The following is a 19,237-nucleotide window of genomic DNA, read 5'->3' as shown; positions in this document are numbered from 1 at the left end:
CGATTACGCTGCACAGGAGCAGATCTGAGTTAGATTATAAGGCGCTCTCAATTTCACTGCGACTGAACAAGTGAACAACTTGCAAATTGTGATTGAGATGAAAGAGAGGATTTCTAAAACCGAAGTTGCATATTATAGACAACGATTTATAGCTAACAATATACACGAAATGTTAAACAAACCTACCAACCATATATGGATACCCGCAGCGGGAGCAGTTTCCCCCTAGATTTTCGAATGGGATTCGGTTTGGTTCAGTTTATTTTTCATCACATACTCCAGATTTCTTTCGTCATGGAATTCCGTCGTTGGCTTATCGATTGCAAAGTGTGTAAGTGTAACTGAAGCCGGAGACTACTTTGACCAACTAGATTTTGTTCTTTTCATCTTTTTTTTACATCTTTAAGTGACACACATTAGTGACACATTTCAATTACGCCAACTATATATCTATCACGGGTTTCAAACGGGTACAATTCAGGAGGTAACGAATTTACGTAAGTGGCTAATTTAAGTGTTGTTTTTTTTTACTGTATTTTCTTTAGTGAATAATTATGTTTCAGTCAGTGTACTGTATATGGAATATTTCTAATGCAAGATATTCGTTTATGTTCTTCAGGTCTTCGCCAGAATTGTACCGAAAATGAATTCCAGTGTGGAGACGGCCATTGTGTTCAACTGAGTTGGAGATGTGATGGTGACGAGGATTGTGAAGATTATTCGGATGAAGCTAATTGCACAGGAAAGAGGTAGAATTTCATTTAAATATATTTTTCTGTTTTCTCATTTTTTCTTCGCCTTTTTAATCTTTAGTTATAATACATTATGAGTTCTACTGATAACATTTATGTAGCGTCCTAAGTCAACACTAAAATTCTAAAACCATAATAAATATGCACTGGTCTTTATCCACCTTAAGAATTTTTATTTGCAAACTCGATTTTAGTTGATTGATTAAAATTTCTTTCAGCATCAAGGCTATATGAGACACGGATCCGAATGTGATATCCGAATTATGTGAGTTTCCACTAGCAATTGAATCCAAGTCTCCTTCGCGAACCATATCCATGAGAGACGTCTAACTCGTGCTTATCAACATATTTTCGTTCAAACTATGAATGATTGATGACTTTAATAATCATCTTGTTTTACAAAATAGGCTTTTGCGTGGAAGCTAAGTGGTTTACAAAATGAGAACTTCCTTTGCACAGGTTAAATATAAAATTGACCATGTTATGAGTGAACCGTGTCTATCTACAAAGGAACAGTTTATTATTATTATTATTATTATTATTATTATTATTATTATTATTATTATTATTATTATTATTATTATTATTAGTAGTAGTAGTAGTAGTAGTAGTAGTAGTAGTAGTAGTAGTAGTAGTAGTAGTAGTAGTAGTAGTAGTAGTATGTAGTATTTACCTACCGTTTATCTCAACTGAAAAAGAAAACTTGATGTTGTTGACCAGAATTTAACCCTTTCAGGAGACCCTTTCCAGAACTGATTTTGGTCTGTGTCCTATCTCTATTTTGAGTCTCTCTTTTCGAAATATTGATCCCACCAAAAATATGAATGTGAACACTAGAACCAAGTACTCCTACACTTATCATTTTATTGTGCCAGAAAATAATAGAGATCTGAAACTATGCCAAGTTTTGCTGAAATTCTCAAATCGAAATATGAAATTTGCAAATTTAATGCTGAGAACTTGCCAGGCGAAAGCCTCTTAAGGCGACATTGTATATATTGAAATAACCGTAGTTCAAATCATTCCTTGTATTATTGTTGATAGAATTGAAAGCTTCTGTGTAAGTATTCTGAAACGATATTAGATTATGCTAGATGAGTACATAGAGGAAGGACGTAAGGACTTATCGTCAGACATTTCCCGTCGTCTACATGACGCTCTTTGTCCGAAATAACCTGATTTGTGGACTTCAAAGGCCCGAAGATGCACCAGGATAAGAATTCCACTCATACAACTCATTTGGTTGTCCTTTTCACCACAGCACAAGATTTCGATGTTTCATCGGACTTCGTACTCTCCGGGTATAGCCTCGTGAAACTTTTGCCTGTTCCTAAAGATCAAAGGTAGCAGAAAGAAACTCGCTTTTGCATCCGAGAGGAAATATAGTGCAACGTGACGGTTGTTCTCGTAGATGAGCGGTCCAAGTCTGTTTTTCATGCGGTAGAAAGACTACCAAACTTGGTACCTGGAAGCAAGAGGGAACTGGTTTGCAGGAGATTAGGACGAAGAAAATGTCAGGTGAGTGTACTGGTTTTCCGGGATCTTTTCGACAGGCCTTCTATGGGACGTTAATATGTGCTTGTGCTCTTGCAGCTTAATCCTTCATTTCGGAGGGAGGAATTAGGAGTTTTTCGATTTTTCTCTTCACTTGCAGCTTATGTCTTTCATTTTTGCCAAACTTCAGGTTTACATGTTTGCAAAAAAAAAAAAAAAAAAAAAAAAAAAAAAAAAAACTAGATTTTGAATTGTTTACAGAAGTGACATAACAATATATATTTTTTCACTTTTCCCCTTAATTTCCTTCATTGAGGAAGACATTTCGAGTTTCCGGACTCTCTCTCTCTCTTCCGGACTCTTTCTACAAAGTTTGTGCCAAATTTCAAAGTTCCATGTTTACAGAGAGTATTCTATAGGTTTTGAATCTTTGTTATAATTGACGTGGCAGATATAATTTTGTCCTTGTACCATTATTTTTCTTCTTGGAGGGGGGAAATTTCCAGTTTTTGAATTTTGCACTTCATTTATGGCACAAATCCTACAATTGTCCTACAATTGTGCAAAACTTCAAGTTTTCGTGTGTACAGCAAGTACCTATAGGTTTTGAATCGTCAAATGGTATGTAACTTGAACATGTGCCCTAATTACCCTCCTTATAGAGGGAATTTTTTTATGTTTCGGATATTTTTTCCCTCCCCTTGCTCCACAAATTTCTGCACTTGTGCCAAACTTAAAGTTTCCATGTCTACAGGAAGTACTCTATAGGTTTTGAATCAAGTAACGTAACCACTGTATATGTAATTTTGCTTTAGACCCAATTTTCCTCCTTGAAGGGGGGAAATTTCTAGCTTCCGGACTTTTTCCTGTACTTGTATTACAAATCCTATATTTGTACAGATTTTTAAGTGTCCATGTTTGCAAAAAGTACTCGACAGTTTTGAATCAAGTGACGTAATTTTGGTCTTGTCCCCTAACTTGCCTTTTTGGAAGAGGAAATTTCCAGTTTTCTGATTTTTTCCTTTACATGTATCACAAATCCCACATTTGTGCTAGATTTCAAGTCCCATATTTACAGGAAGTACTCTATGGGTTTTGAATCATGTAACGTAAGTCTGTAATGTAATGTAATTTTGCTTTTGCCCCTTAATTTTCCTCCTTAGAGAGTGAAATTTTCAGTTTTAGAATTTTTCCTTTTACTTGTACCACAAATCCTATATTTGTACCAAGTTTCAAGTTTCTATATCTACAGGAAGTACACTATATGTTTTGACTCGTGTGACGTAGCTATATGTAATTTTGCCCTTGCAGCCTAATGTTTCCCCTTTAAGGGGGAAATTCGCTGGTTTTTTCCCCTTATCACATATCTTACATTTGAGCCAAGTTTCTATGCATACAGGAAGCACCTTATAGATATTGGATCAAATAACGTAAGTTTGAACTTCTTCCCTAATTTTCCCTTTAACATGGGGAAATTTACTGTTTTCAGACTTTTTTGTGCTTGTATGACAAATTTCACATTTGTGCCAAATTTCAACTTTCCATGTCTATAGAAAATATCCTACAGGTTTTCAATCAAGTAACATAACTACATATAATTTTGCCCTTGACCCCCAATTTCCCTCTTTAGAATGGAAAATTTCCAGTTTTCGGATTTTCCCATTTATTTAAATCACAACCTCTAAATTTGTATTAAGTTTTTTATGTATACAGAAAGTACCTTATAGGATTGAATCAAGTAACGTAATTTTTCCTTTGATCCCTGATTTTCCTCCCTGGAGGGGTCACTTCAGTTTTCGGATGTTTCCCTTCACTTGTATCACGAACCCCACATTAGTGTCCAGTTTCAAGTTTCTATGTGTGTAGGAAGTGCCCCATAGGTTTTTAGTCCAGTGATTTAATTTTTTGGCCTTTCCCCTAATTTTTCCCCCGTAGGGGGAAATTTCTGTTTAAAAAAATATTTCCCTTTACTTATATAATAAACCTTACTTTGAGCCAAATTTCAAGTTTCCATGTGTACAGGAATTCTTGCATAAGTTTTGAGTCCAGTGATTTAATAGTGGCCGTGCAGAGAACTTGGCTGGCACAGTGTCGGTCGCTTTGATATTTAATCCCTTCGATAGATAACTCCTAAACAAAGAAAATTTGTCAAGTCCTTTATTTTTTGTGAATACATCTAGCAGATTGTCAGATAATTGGTTACGAGGCTCAAAATATGTAAGAATAAAAGAATATTTGAATATGCTGCTTTCTATTTCAAATCATTATTCCAACTCTAAATAAATAAATAAATAAATAAAATTTTCACTTTTACGTCCCATGGATGTGCTCTGAGGGCTAAATGAGACAAATGATCATGAAAAAATTGGTGGAATGACATGAGAGAAAACGGGAGAACTCAGAGAAAACCCACGGACATGTCCACCATAAACTCAGTTAGTCTTGAATCGAACCACACTAAAAATTTCATACGTAAATTTACAAAAAAAAAAAAAAAAAAAAATGGTGGCAATTTGTTTGCCAAACCTCTATGTCAATCAATTTACACCTGTAAAGTAAAATTACTAATATAAAATGGTGTAAAATTATATTTTTATCAATAAAAAAATTTATATTTTCGTATAAATTTACTGCAAATTTGTAAAAAAAAAAATCAGCAAATTTTGTAATTTAATCTAAGGAAATCAACTTATGAAATAAAGGGTAAATGATTTTACATTGATAGTTGGTAATTTAAACTACAGAATTTTTTTTCCAGTGTAGGGACTCCTTACAACAGAGGGTAATTCTCACACAATAGAAGTGATGAGAATTAAACTATTACGAAGAGATTGTTTCCTTATTACAAAAAGGGCTAACACGTCACTCCTTAGTTTGCCTTCCCAAAACTGCTGTCTTTTCTCCTGCTCTTGTCGCGTCCCCGTGGAGAAACATCTTTCTTTCACTTTCAACAGCCCTCACAATAAGATATACTAGTTTCTTCTTTAACTTTATTGTGAATTAGCTCCGATTAACCGTACTGTATGTAGTCCGAGTTCGATTCCTGGAGAGACTCAAAAATTTCCCGGTGTTTATTCAGAATACTGAAGCAATTGGAAAACTATTCATTAAAAAAAAAAAAAAAGTAGCCAACTCCCTTTTAGAAAATCAGAAAAAGGATTGTAGGAGAGAAGGTTACTGACCGCACATTACTTAACTAAAAACTGCTTAGCCGACCATAGTCTTCTATACTTGACGATGAAGTTTGCTCAAGTTTATTTGCGATAACTTGCACTTTCAATAACTCCAACGTTAAACACGTCTCATTCAGTGCATTCCCTTCAAAACTCAATCCCAGTCATTCTTTAAAAATGTTAAAACGTTTTTAATACCCATTTATGAATGCTAAAACATAAATTTTAGTAAACGTTTGCGTGTTTTGATAAACATTCGCTAATTAAACATTTTGATTTAAAAAAAGAGTAACACGTAAACGTTTAACTAATTACACATTTTAATGAATCTTTAATCGTAAATCTATTAATAAATATTTAGTTGTTTAATGCTTTGATAATTAATTGTTTAAAACATATACCTGTAACCGTCCTGGTAAAACTATAGCTCTTTAAATGCTTTTGATAAAACGTTGACGTGTAAATATATCAACAAACGTTTTCTTAATTAAACGTTGTCAAACTTTTAGCAAATTTAACGTTTGACAATTATTTAATAAAGCGTTTTCCTGTAGGTGGTCTGGTAAACGTTTAGCTAATTTAACATTTTGATAAAGTTTATGAGAAAATGTTTGGGTAATTAAGAATTTTGATAAATATTTGCGTAAACTTTTGACTGTTATAACGTTTTCCAGACGGTTTTCCGTAAGTAAATGATTAAACATTTTGACGAATAAACGTTTACTCTTAAGAAACGCATGCTTATACCCACATTATTGGCATGAGATTTTATTATTACTAGTTGAACCTCTGCTCTCTGCACAGCACATCATTCACATATGAGCATGAATCTCCTTTTCATTCCTCACAACATCTGTACATGTCCTTTTACAGACACAAGTGAAAGACGTCTTGATAAAAATCGGCAATGGGTACTATAAATGGGAGATTTTTTCGATTAGTTTTTGTAATATTTCTCACAGTTTGCAAGATTTGAGCCTTCTTCCGGTTGGAGTTTCTAATTCATGTATATTTCTATGACTAGTGTTTTCTTTCTTTTTGCATGCAATATGTAATAAGCACATACATTACACACATATTTAATTATAATATCAATGATATATTGTGTTCATTTGGCAAAAATAAAGATCCTTCTGAGACTGGAGAAATGGTTATCCTTCGTTTTACATTATCATTTGACCATGAAATAAACACCTGAGAGATATACTACTCGTGTATACAGTTATGTAGTGTTGTAGTGTATAACTCGTAGGCTTTGATGCTTTACTTTTTTTATAATTTCAACACTTCCAGTATACTCCTAAAAATGTAATATAGAAATAACTACCGTGTTTTTTTAAATATTCAATTAGAAGTGGACAATCTATATAAAATTTGGAATCGACCAGTGAAAACGGCATGTTTCTAGCACTTGTGGTTTTCGAGATTTCAGTGTCGAACGGATTGGAGACAAACAAATAAACCTAGCATTTTAATATATAAACTAGCTGAATCTGTGCTCTCTACACAGCGCATCATTCGCATATAAGCACGAATATCCTTGTCATTCCTCACAACATCTGTACATGCCCCTTTACAAAAGTTAAAGACGTCGTGGTAAAATAAATAAATAAATAAATAAATAAAATCGGCAAATCATACTATAAAGGATGATTTTTTTCGATTATTTTTTCAATATCTCGGACCGTTTGTAAGATTTAAGCCTACTTCCAGTTGAAGTTTCTAATTCATGTATGACAAGTGTATTCTTTCTTCTTGCATGCAGTATGTAATAAGCAAATACATTACATACACAATTAATTATGTCAGTTATATATGGTGTTCATTGGGCAAAACACTCCAAAAATAAAGATTCGTATTACACTGGAGAAATGATTATCCTTCCTTTTTCATTATTATTTGGCCATGAAACAAACGCCTGAGACATATACAACCCCAATATACAACTATGTGGTGTTGAAATGTATAATGCGTAGGATATGATCCTTTTTGTTTTTAATTTCAACAGTTCCAGTATACCCGTAAAAATGTAATAAAGAATTATTGGCCATGTTTTTTTAAATATTCAATTAGAACTGGACAATCTGCGCAAAATTTGCAATCGATCAGTGAAAACGCCGTTTTTCTAGAGCCTGTAGTTTCCGAGGTCTCATTGTCGAAAGGATTGGCACAAACATATAGTCTAAAAGAACTGCAAAGATGGCAGCACGATTCATTTGCATTGACTTTGGAGAAGGCTTATTAAGATACAAAGGCTTTGAACAATATTTTTAAATCATTAACTTTATGAAAAAGATCTATTTAAATAACTTATTTAAAGTATACACACTTAAAATGTTTGTCTGTGTTAAACGTGAAATCACATATAACCGTAAATGAAAGATTTTAAAGCCAAAGTTATAGGTTGGAGCTCAGACGTTGCTAACTGTTATTGTAGCATTTTAATAGATAGATAGCTGAACCTGTGGTCTGTACAAAGCCCATCATTCACATATAAGCATGAATCTCTTTGTCATTCCCCACAACATCTCTACATGTCCCTTTGCAAACGCAAGTGAAAGAAGTCTTGATAAAAAATCGGCAAGGCGTTCCATAAAGGGGAGATTTTTTCGATTATTTTTTCAATATCTTGCACCGTTTGCAAGATTAAGCCTACTTCCGGTTGAAGTTTCTAATTCATGTATGATCAGTGTTTTCTTTCTTCTTGCATACAGTATGCAGTAAACAAATCCATTACATACGCAATGAGTTATAATGTCAGTGATATGCGGTGCTCATTGGTCAAAGCACTCTAAACAATAAAGAGTAGTCTTACCCTGGAGAAATGGTTATCCCTCGTTTTCCATTATCATTTGGCCTTGAAACAAACGCCTGAGCCATATACAACCCCTATATACAATTATGTTGTGTTGAAATGTATAACTCATAGGATATGGTGCTTTACTTTTTTAAAATTTCAAAACTTCCAGTGTCTTCCTAAAAAAAATGTAATAAAGAGTTGATTTGATTTTGAGTTTAACGTCCTTTTCAGCAGCGAGGCTATATTAGACGAGACCTACTGATTAACGTGGAATCCGAACCACATGAGCTCCCGCCAGTAATCGAACCCGGGTCTCCCACACCAAACGCTAACGCTTAGCCACGAAGGAGCTCAAATGTAATAAAAAAAATAACGGTTACGTTTCTTTTAAATATTGAATTAGAACTGGACAATCTACACAAAATTTGGAATCGACCAGCGAAAACGGCACGTTTCTAGCACTTGTGGTTTTCTAGATCTCTCATTGTCGAAAGGATTGGGCATAAACATATAAACCTAGCATCTTAATATATGTATTCTTCTTCTTCTTCTTCTTCTTCTTCTTATTATTATTATTATTATTATTATTATTATTATTATTATTATTATTATTATTATTATTTAATAATAAGTATTATAACTGTGTGTAATCTTACTTAATGTCTTGAAGTATATCTTTATATCTGATCTGTATTAATATGACCTGTAATGAGAGAGCTCAAAGTATCTACTAACACAAATAAAATAACTATTTGAGATCCACTATTATAAATCATTTTCGCGTGCGTATAATACGTCATTCAGTAAAATTTCAAATATTGGAGATGGCTACCTGATTTTTTTCAATCACATGAAGAACTTACTCGATCAGCATGTAAAAAAAGTTCCGTATTACCTTCATAAAGAGTTTGCTCAAGCCTCAACACCCTTTTTTTTAAAAAAAAAAATCTACAATATCCAATCAACTGAATGTCTGCAGTGAATCCCAGAATGTTAGAACACCTGACTCTTTTTTTTTTTTTTTCGGAGACGAAATGGTATAGGAGAAAAAGAATGAAGGTATACGACTTGCAATTTCCCACGGGTTACACCTCGTGTCAAATTGGGTTGTAATTCAATCTCAACATTCCCAGGTGTGGAGGCCCCATTTCTAAGACTCTCTTCTTTCTTTCTTTATAATACTTCTCCGCAGATTTACTGCAGCCATAATTGAACGAAACCGCAAACGTAAAGTGTCAAGGTTCTTATGAGAGGACGAATGTTTATATTTCCAGGTGTGTTGTATACTTAAAAATGTTGTTAGTACTTTTCTTTCTGGTTTTGTTTTATTAGCTCTCCCTCCCCTCTTCTTGCTAATGACCAAATGTTCTGTAAATGGTTTCAATTATGAAAGTTAGTAAATTATTTTAAAACATCTTGCTTTGCCTCTGCTAAAGGGCCAACAACTAATGTGTTTGTTTATGTACTCGTCAAGTTTATACATACGTATCTTAAGATGGGTTGTCACGTTAGAAGAACTTGTAGCTGTTATTAAAAAAAAATCTTGAAATCCTACCATATTTCACCGTGTGCACATAATCTTGAAAGGGTCATAAAACATTTTTTCCATCTTGCAAGGAGTCAAACAGTATCAAACTTTCTGGGACGTCTTGCTTGCTACCTGCTATCGCTCTCCCGCTGACAAAAAGGAAAAAGCAGTTTCGCCGCTTCCGAAACAACGGATTCTTTTGGACAGGAAGGGGGAGTGCGCCGAAATACACGTTTTTAATGAGGAGATTAATTGTTTGTCCACTAGACTGTAGTGCTGCATGGGTGGTGATACCTTTCTTGCTTACAAGAAGTTGTAAAATCTAATCAGTAGATAGAAAGATCGGGTAACAAGATATTTTTTATGACAGCTAAAAGATTCAGGTAAAGTGGAATCGTGGCTTTTATGTAGGAAAATTTGTGGAGTGATTTATTTAGTGTTTCGTTGCAGATATTATGAAGCTCTATTATATCCATTATGGATTTATATGGAGTATTATTTACATTCACAGGCCCATGTTTTCTCAGGAGGGCGGCAAATTACCAGGGGCGGCGTATTTTAAAAAATCGAGATTGAAAAATATAATATGAGGGGAAAACGAGCTGGCTGCGAGAAATATGAGAGGTCTCCATTGAAAATATGTTCGCACCAAAATGGGATCGAGTTTTCTCATTACGACTATGCTGGTACTACAGAGGTTGTTCAGCCTACGTTTGGCCGATTTCGTTCCTTCCCCCTCCCGGGCAGAATGGACTCACCCGACCTGGCTCGTGGCGTCCTGCACTGTTGTGCAATGGATTCCTGGGAACGGAGTTTTTTTTCGCGCGGACGGCAATAACGCACAAAACAGGACCATTGTTGTGAGTGTTGTGTTAAATTTGTTTCTAAGTGTGTGGGTGTCCGCTCTGTGACCAAAATGCCGCTAAACTAAGCCGGTTTTGGGAAGACTATGTTGCGGCTCTTTATGACGCTTACTTTAGTATTTCTGTCATTAGAAAACAGTGCAAGAAGAATGGTTGCAACATCAGTTTAAGTGGAATGAAAAATGTTATTAAAAAGTACAAGGGCAACGAAGCTCCACCATTTGGATCATCAACAAAGTTGCCTAAGAAGCAGGAATGCACCAAGGCCACCTCCATCATACAGATGAAACTTCGCAAAATGGCAATGCAAGAAAATCCACCAACACAAAGTTGTATGGCTAATCGTCTTGACGTGTCTTTGGGGACTGTGAGCCGGACGTTACACCATCAACTCAACCTGGAAAAAGTCATGAAAGCTCGCGACCATCTTCTCACAGATGCCCACGAAATGGAACGAAAGTGTAACGCCCGGAAGCTGTACGAACGGCATCTGGCAAAACAAAGGTGGATGTACGTCATAACGCTCGATGAAGCATGGATTTACCTTTCCGAATGCGGCAAACCGAGAGCCATCATGTACCGAGAGAAAGGCGCCAAGAACTTCAGAAGGTGGGTCCGTGTCTGTAAAGAATCCTTCCCAAAAGGGTACATGGTCGTTACTGGCTACAGTTACCGAGGTAAACGGAAGATTCGTAGGGTGGCGAAGAACTGCAAAATAAATTCGCAGTATTTTCAGGAGCAGATCATGCGGCCGATCTACGAGCATGAGATTCCAACAATGTACGAAAATGACTCCAATCTGGTGTGCATTCATATGGACAAGGCCTTATCACATACCTTACGATCGTCCCTCGCATTCTACAGGGAGATGGAAGGGGCAAGTGGTATACAGGTGATACCTTTCAATGAGGTACCTGTTAAATCTCCAGATGCAAGTCCTATGGACTATTGTGGATTTGGATTGCTGAAGCGAGCCTTGGGAAAACGGCGTGTGACAACTGTGGAAGGACTTTGGAAAGTTGTACAAAGGGAGTGAGACAAGATTCCCCATCCAGTTCTTCAGAGAAGCCTATTATAGTGGAAATTACGCTGTCGGGCTATTGTTAGGAACCAAGGCAAACACATCGAGCACTTACGGACCTGGCGCCATGGTTTCTTCTAAATTTTTAGGTAAGTCGAAATTGGCCAAATGTAGACTGAACAACATCTGTAGAAGGAGCTGAGGCTGTTTGAAGACGATTGTTGTGAATGGGGAGATGGTGACTAAAACTGAACTCTTTTTAATTATGATAATTTAGCCAAATGTGAAATAAAATTAAGTAAATATTGGAATTTTTGCTTCATATGTATGTTTTAAGATTAACTAATTCATATCGGACTTCCGAAGAGAAACATCAAAAGAATTTAATGACCGTGCCTATAGCGACAACTCCCAGTCACGACCCCTCTTCACTTTTATTAGAAAGAGGAAAAGAAAGAGTGAGAAAAAAGAGAAGAAGGTAGGAGAAAGGAGGAGAAAGGGAAAAGGAGAAAGGAAGAAGGAACTAGAGATAAAGGATTACTGGATAATTATAGAAATATGGTAAAGAAATTTGAATAGTTATTAAAAATTGAAGCGAAGCTTTTTACTTGAGGATCAATTCTGAAGTGATTCCGAAGAGAGACATGTTCCCTCATACGATCCCGACCTGGATCCAGGCAACTGCACAAGAGGGAGTTGCCCTAACCCAGCCCAGGTGATGAGAAGTTTCAATTTAATTGTTTGTCTATTATTTCGAAATGTTAAATAACCTGTATCCAGTATTTGAATATTCATATTGGAGATCAAACACACATTGGAATTAGCCAAGATAAAAAATTAAAAGAAATTTATATATTTTTATACAAATAGAAGTTTTGAGATTTCTGAAAAGACTGTCGTTATTCAGGGTCATCCTGTTATTTTGGCTTTTCTCCCAAAGCCGATTTCATCATCATCATCATCATAGGTATTCTGCCTTTATTGGCAGGTCACTTGCCGCAGCTAAGAAGTTTCCATGCTCCACGGTCCTCCGCTAACCTTTTCGTCTTCGCGTATGATCTTTCTGTTTTAATATCATCCATTAATTGTAGTCTCCTTCGCCCTCTCTTTCCCGCCACCATACCCTCTAGGACGTCCCTCATGATACAATCTCTTCTTAGGCAATGTCCCAACCAGTTTCTCTTCCTCTTCCTCTTCCTAATAATATCTAAAAGTGTTCTTTTCTCACCCACCATTTCTAACACTCTCTCATTCGTTTTCCGCTCGACCCAACTAATTCTTTCCATTCTTCTCCACACCCACATTTCGAAGGCTTCAAGTCGATTTTCATCACCTTTACGTAATGTCCACGTTTCCGCCCCATACAGTATAACACTCCACACGAAGCATTTTATGAGTCTTTTTCTCAACTCTTTGTTCAAGGTCCCACAAAACAGACTTTTCTTTCTTTTAAAGGCTTCTTTCGCCATTTCTATCCTTGCTTTTATTTCACTTTCGCATTTCATGTCATTACTAAGAATACTACCCAGGTATCGAAAACTATTCACTTGTTCTATTTTCTTCCCTCCTACTTTTATATTTGACACAGACCCCTTCGTTCCAATCACCATGGCTTTTGTCTTTCTAACATTTATTTTCACCCCATATTCTTCAAAGCCCTTTCTCATTTTTTCTAACATTTTATTGATTTTCTTTTCAGATTCTGCAACAAGCGCCATATCGTCTGCAAATCTTATGCATCTAATCATTCTACCTCCTACCGAAATGCCATCATCATCATGTAGGCTCTTTTTCACTATCTCTTCTAGATAGACATTAAATAGTGTTGGCGAGAGGCAGCATCCTTGTCGAACTCCCCTTCCAATTGCACTCTCTTCCGTCAGTTCTTCCCCTATCCTAACACTTACTTGTTGGTTCATGTATAAGTTTCTTATGAGTCTTCTATCTTTCCATTCCAACCCTATCTTTGTTAGAACTCTCAACAACAATTCCCAATTCACGCGGTCAAAAGCCTTTTCTAGATCAATAAATACAACATACATCTCTTTCCCTTTTTCTATAAATCTTTCACCGATCACCCTTAATAATCCAATAGCATCTCTTGTGCCCTTACCTCTTTTGAACCCGAACAGCTCTTCCTCAACATCTTTATTTGTTCTTCCATATAACCTTCTGTTCAGTATTCGGAGCAGAATTTTAGCTGCATGAGATATGAGACTAATAGTTCTATAATCCTCACATCTCTTTGGGTTCGATTTCTTAGCCATCGGTATCATGATCGTTTTCAGAAAGTCTCTTGGCCATTCTCCTGTTTCATATATTTCATTGCATAGTCGCCACAATTCTTTCTTTCCCTTGTCTCCTATATTTTTGATGAATTCGATTGATATGTTATCTATTCCTGTTGCTTTTCCATTCCTAATCTCGGACATAGCCTTTTCAAACTCATCCCGAAGAATACTAAATCCTTTATCATCCTCGCCTACTTCATTTTCCACTTCAACATTTAGGCTACACGGTCTATCCCTACTCTCATATAAGTCTTCAACGTATTCTTTCCACCTTCCTATGACCTCATTTCTCTCGCTGACTACCTTCCCATTCTTATTTTCTACTGCCATCATAATACTGTCTTGTTTCCTCCGAAATTCCATAGATTTCACCTCCTTGTACATTTCCTCATATTTCCCAACTCTTTCTAATTCTTCTATGTCCTCGCATTTTCTTTTGTAAAACTCTTCCCTCGCTCTGTCTGTTTCTCTTCGTAATTCATTATTTAACTTTCTGTACATCTTTCTGCCCTCTTCTGTATCAACCTGTTTCCACATCTTCCTCTCCCTCATTTTCTGCAACATCTGTTCTGTAACCCATGGTTTCTTAGCAGTTTTGTGTTCGCGGTAACCTACTGTTTCTTTTGCAGCCTGCTGTAAGCAGCGTTTAATATCTTCCCACCGTGCGTTACTACTGCGATTTAGACTACTTTAAAATTGGTTATCTTTCATGACCTCCCTCATACACTAATACACATAACATGCTATTCCACACTTATTATAAACACTATTATAGTAAATCAATATTAAATGCTACCACTTAAAACTAAATTTATCACTCATTCACTCACACTTACATACAGGACAGCGTATCAACATGGGTGAAAATAGTTTAAAGAAACCATCTAACTACAATTGGCAAACATTTATTATTATTGATTATATATATATATATATACATATATATATATATATATATATATATATATATAATATTAACAGGCAGATAAAAAAGAAAAGATATTTATTTAACTTTTGGGAAATATGATATACGTCCGTTAATAAGTATATCGTACAATATGATGTTGAAAAATCTTAAATGAGGGTTACGAATGAGTCCTCATCTCATATATGAACATTTTGAAAGTAGTTATACGAGTCCTCTCTCGTACTTTCAGACGAACTATAATATTATACATAATGTCGAAGCACCCTTTCTGGTGTCCATGCATTTCACTTTATCGCATTTCTTATACACACATAATATTACGTTTGCTAATCGTCACTAACACATATTCTGTTCGTCGAAGTATCTATCGAATACATTTCTCCTATTTCTGGGGTTAAGATATCAAAGTCTTGTCACTGATATCACGGTGACTAATGTGAATCATTTTGTCATTGGCTCACTATTCCATTCACTATCTCTCAGTGAATATCACTTTGTACTACTAAGAACACACATTTATCGTTAGATAAGCATATATATATATATATATATATATATATATATATATATATATATATATATATATATAGGTACGAGAATTTTCCGAGTTCAGAAGGACTTTTATTGGTATTGCGAACACAACTACTCAGGTGGGAAAACTGGTGAAGTTTGAGGATTCGTATGTGAGGGATAGAATCGAAATGTAGTTTTACGGAAGGATTTTAGTTTACTAACTTGAAGGTAGATTTAAGGATACAATAGGGTTACGATAACCTGCCTAAATCCCATGCTACATACAGTTAGTTTAATACAGATGATGTTAGTCATTACATATGTTATTTAATAATATTACAAACTTTGAAGAGAATATCTATAACATGCTGCGGTATCTACTAACATTCACATTTTACATGTATCGGATATCTCGGAACTATAGCAACCAAGGACCGTTCGGGGTAGGTACCGAGACCCTTTACACATATTTATTTAATTGTTCATTATACATTTTATTTCAATATCATACTTATATTCCACACATATTTATATCTCAATATACAGTGGAGTATCGTTAATTGGAACTTGGATAATTCGAAATATTGGATAATTCGAACAGAAGTCCATTCCCCTTGAAAACTGTATTGAAAACAATAGTAAAAAATCGTGGATAAATCGAACTTTTGAACCTATGTTTTGGATAATTCGAAGTAAATACAGTTGGGCAGATGTAAACAGAGAAATACAGTTTTAACATGTTTTCAGTTATCCAGATGCAGCCATAGGGAAGAGTAATACAAAAGATAAATATAAAATCTATGTAATGATAAAGATGAAGGTGAGTTGGGGAAGAAGTAAAGATAGAGAACGTGTGCCAATCTCATCTTGTTTCAGAATTGGTTGAAAATTTAAGGTGAATTATTGATAAAGTCAACCAAATGTTATTAATATCGTATTCCACGCAATACATGAAATTCAAGATTTATTGACCGTACAAAAACAATCAAATTTAAGCAAATGAGGTTTACGACTTCTTAAAAGTGAGAGCAGAATATTCAAATTGTTACTGGTGTTTAATTGTTTGGGCTATTCAATGTATGTTGTAGTGTTGTACGTAAATATATTTTCCATTGTACACGTAGTTTGAATTACGTGGAGTCAATGTCGTTTGTTAGTTTGCGGTATTCGATCACGCAAATAATAAGCTGCTTTAAAGATAAAGTCTACACCATATGAATATGTTTCTGATGCACAGTACTTTGGTTTGTTTGTTGTTATATGTTCGAAAATGAATGTTGTTGGATAATTCGAATTTTGGATAATTCGAAGTTTTTTCGTGTCCCCTTGGACTTCGAATTAAAAAGAGTCCACTGTACATATATTCAATAATCATTTAAACTTTCAAATCAATAACTCCGACAAATTAAATTTTCTAGGTTGCAACACTTCACCTAAGAGAGAATCTGAATATATCGCACATTTACAAATAACTAACTGACAGCACACAATAATAAGATTAATATTCCCAAGCATTTTATTAAGACTAGTAGACATTTAATTCGCATGGCAGGCACATAAACACAGAAATATGTATAACTATGTGGTTCTAAAAGGTTAACACTACTTTTGGGCTCAGAAAACTACAACGACATTTACTTTTATGGTTACCAATGAAAACAAAAGTAGAAATAACTGATAATCTAACGCAGAATTCTGGACGGATAATGATAAAAAAAAAAAAATATCGTGTACTAAACCATCGCTCACTATCACAGTGGGTTGAAATATGATAGAGAAACGTTCCCTTAACCTTCCACATCAACGAATATCTCTACGAATCGTGTCTCGCGACAGTTCAAATGATATATGTTGAATGGTTGATATGCGTCAAGTTCAAAACGGAGGGAGGTTAAAATTTAAAAAATCTTGAAGAGAATATAAGAATAGATAAAGAGAAAGAAAAAGAAAAAGCGGCGCCAAAGGAATAAGCTAGGACACTAAGTGGTCGAATTTAGACATATGACAATTCTCAGCCAAATATACTTTCATATGCCAAAAAAGGTGGCCTACTAAAATGCGTGGCCCAATATGGTCTCTGAGTGCCTAAGTACAAGTCCGTGCCTTCTAGGCAACCATCTCACAAGGAATAAGCCATGTGGAATGATTGACTATTAACCGTTTCCGGTACCAATTCACTCACATTACGGCCGGTCCAGCCGGAATGTTGGTGTAGTCTCTTTATTTGGAATTTCTAAACAAAAATTATTCGACCCCTCATAAACTGAGAAGAGTTCCCAGTAAAGTATGGAAACTAGAATAAAGTCGATAAAATAGAGAAAATTCTAACTAGGATTTACCAAAATTAAAAAATAAATAAAATAAATTTTGTACTAGTAAGTTATCTGCCAAATCTTACTAGTAGCTCCCACATCCGCAAGGGCGTCAACCTTAGGGGGTCATTTAATTTCAATCGCTACCTAGTTTAAAACTAAGGAAGTTGAAAATATTTAGAGGGAAAGGATCGACACCTTGGTACGAAATTACGAAATTCCACTGTAATAAATTTTCTAATTAATCCACTCGTCACCTCTGGGAATAGTAGTGAACTTAGCTTAATCAGGTGACGTGGAGAAAAAAAAATTCAAAGTTGCAGAGTAGTATCGCAAATGTAAACTGAACGCATATTTGTTAAAATATCCTACTGAGCGCATATTATGGACCTTTCAAGACAAAGCGTATCACTCACACACACATAATATATATATATATATATATATATATATATATATATATATATATATATATATATATATATATATATATATATATATATAATTAAAACAATATTTTGTGTTGGAATATGTAATAAATTCTGTCGTTTCATTCAAACACACTGTAAAATCTGTTATATCTTTGGTTAAACAAACAAATTCTCTTTTTAAAGGAAAATGGTTAACGCATACTACCAATACACATGACTCCTGGTTCAATCCTTGGTGGAGGACACAGCCTTGGAAAGAAGACAGCAATACCTCAAGTCACATTGCTATATTAAATTCACTGTTTTCTATATTTTCGTAGTTGTGTGAACTAATGATGATTTCAAGGGGTAACCTGGGGAGGAAATTCTATCGCTCTCCAAAAACTACGAAATTTTCCTAGGTGAATATTCCCGACCATATTCAACGTATGTTATGAGTATTTTCTCAGTACTACTTTCACCCCCTCCCCATTTCCCCCCTACCGCCATGAAAAAAATTACATATACTACTACGCATATAGAACTATACGTGGACAGGCTATCATACCCTAAATGAAGTCGGTAGGATCAAAGGGATATCATAAATGTTTAAATCACTTTATCTTAAACTGGGGAGCTCACGACACCAGATTACCAAGACACTGTTGTTTCACTTCTGTCCACAGCAACTTGGTGATGGAAACATGGCGTCCTTGACTTAAGATTTCATATCTTACGATTTTCTGACTGTTTTAGAGTGCAGAATTTTACTGTTCAACACGCCTTTCCGCTTCCAACGAGTCTATTTAACTAATTTATAAATTGTTACCTGATTTCTGGTGCTTACTGCTGAAAAAAACCAAAATTATTTTAGAGAGAACTAAAGAGGTGTTACTTGATGCTTTTCCAGGTAGAGAATGACAAGAGACGTGCCTTAATACTAGAGCATCGGAAATAGTTCCAATCGGAACAAAGAGTTTTGGCGGCAGAAAATATAAAGCGAACAGAAAATAGTAAAAACTGGATGAAACCGGATTTTAGAAGGATATGGGCATATTAGAGAGACGAAGGGGGTCTAAATTATTCTGCCAAATATCAGATTGGTGAATAATTTCAAGAATTTCTATCCAATTGCGGGCCTATGTTTTCGTA

At 35.1% G+C, this 19,237-nt stretch overlaps 1 protein-coding gene across 2 annotated transcripts in view; it reads left to right on the top strand.

The window, feature by feature from the left end:
- Nucleotides 1-19,237, top strand: part of Lrp4 (LDL receptor related protein 4) — an 872,950-nt gene that overhangs the window by 492,200 nt on the left and 361,513 nt on the right. For both annotated transcript variants that reach the window (XM_081751909.1, XM_081751908.1), the window contains exon 3: nucleotides 620-749. In XM_081751909.1, the coding sequence (XP_081608035.1) occupies nucleotides 620-749 (130 nt within the window). The remainder of the gene's footprint in view (nucleotides 1-619; nucleotides 750-19,237) is intronic.

This window comes from Thermobia domestica, chromosome 3, assembly GCF_964235325.1.
Source record: "Thermobia domestica chromosome 3, izTheDome1.hap1.1, whole genome shotgun sequence".
Taxonomy (NCBI): Eukaryota; Metazoa; Arthropoda; class Insecta; order Zygentoma; family Lepismatidae; genus Thermobia; species Thermobia domestica.
Note: the sequence above shows the minus strand (reverse complement) of the source record. Positions and strands in the feature narration are given on the sequence as shown.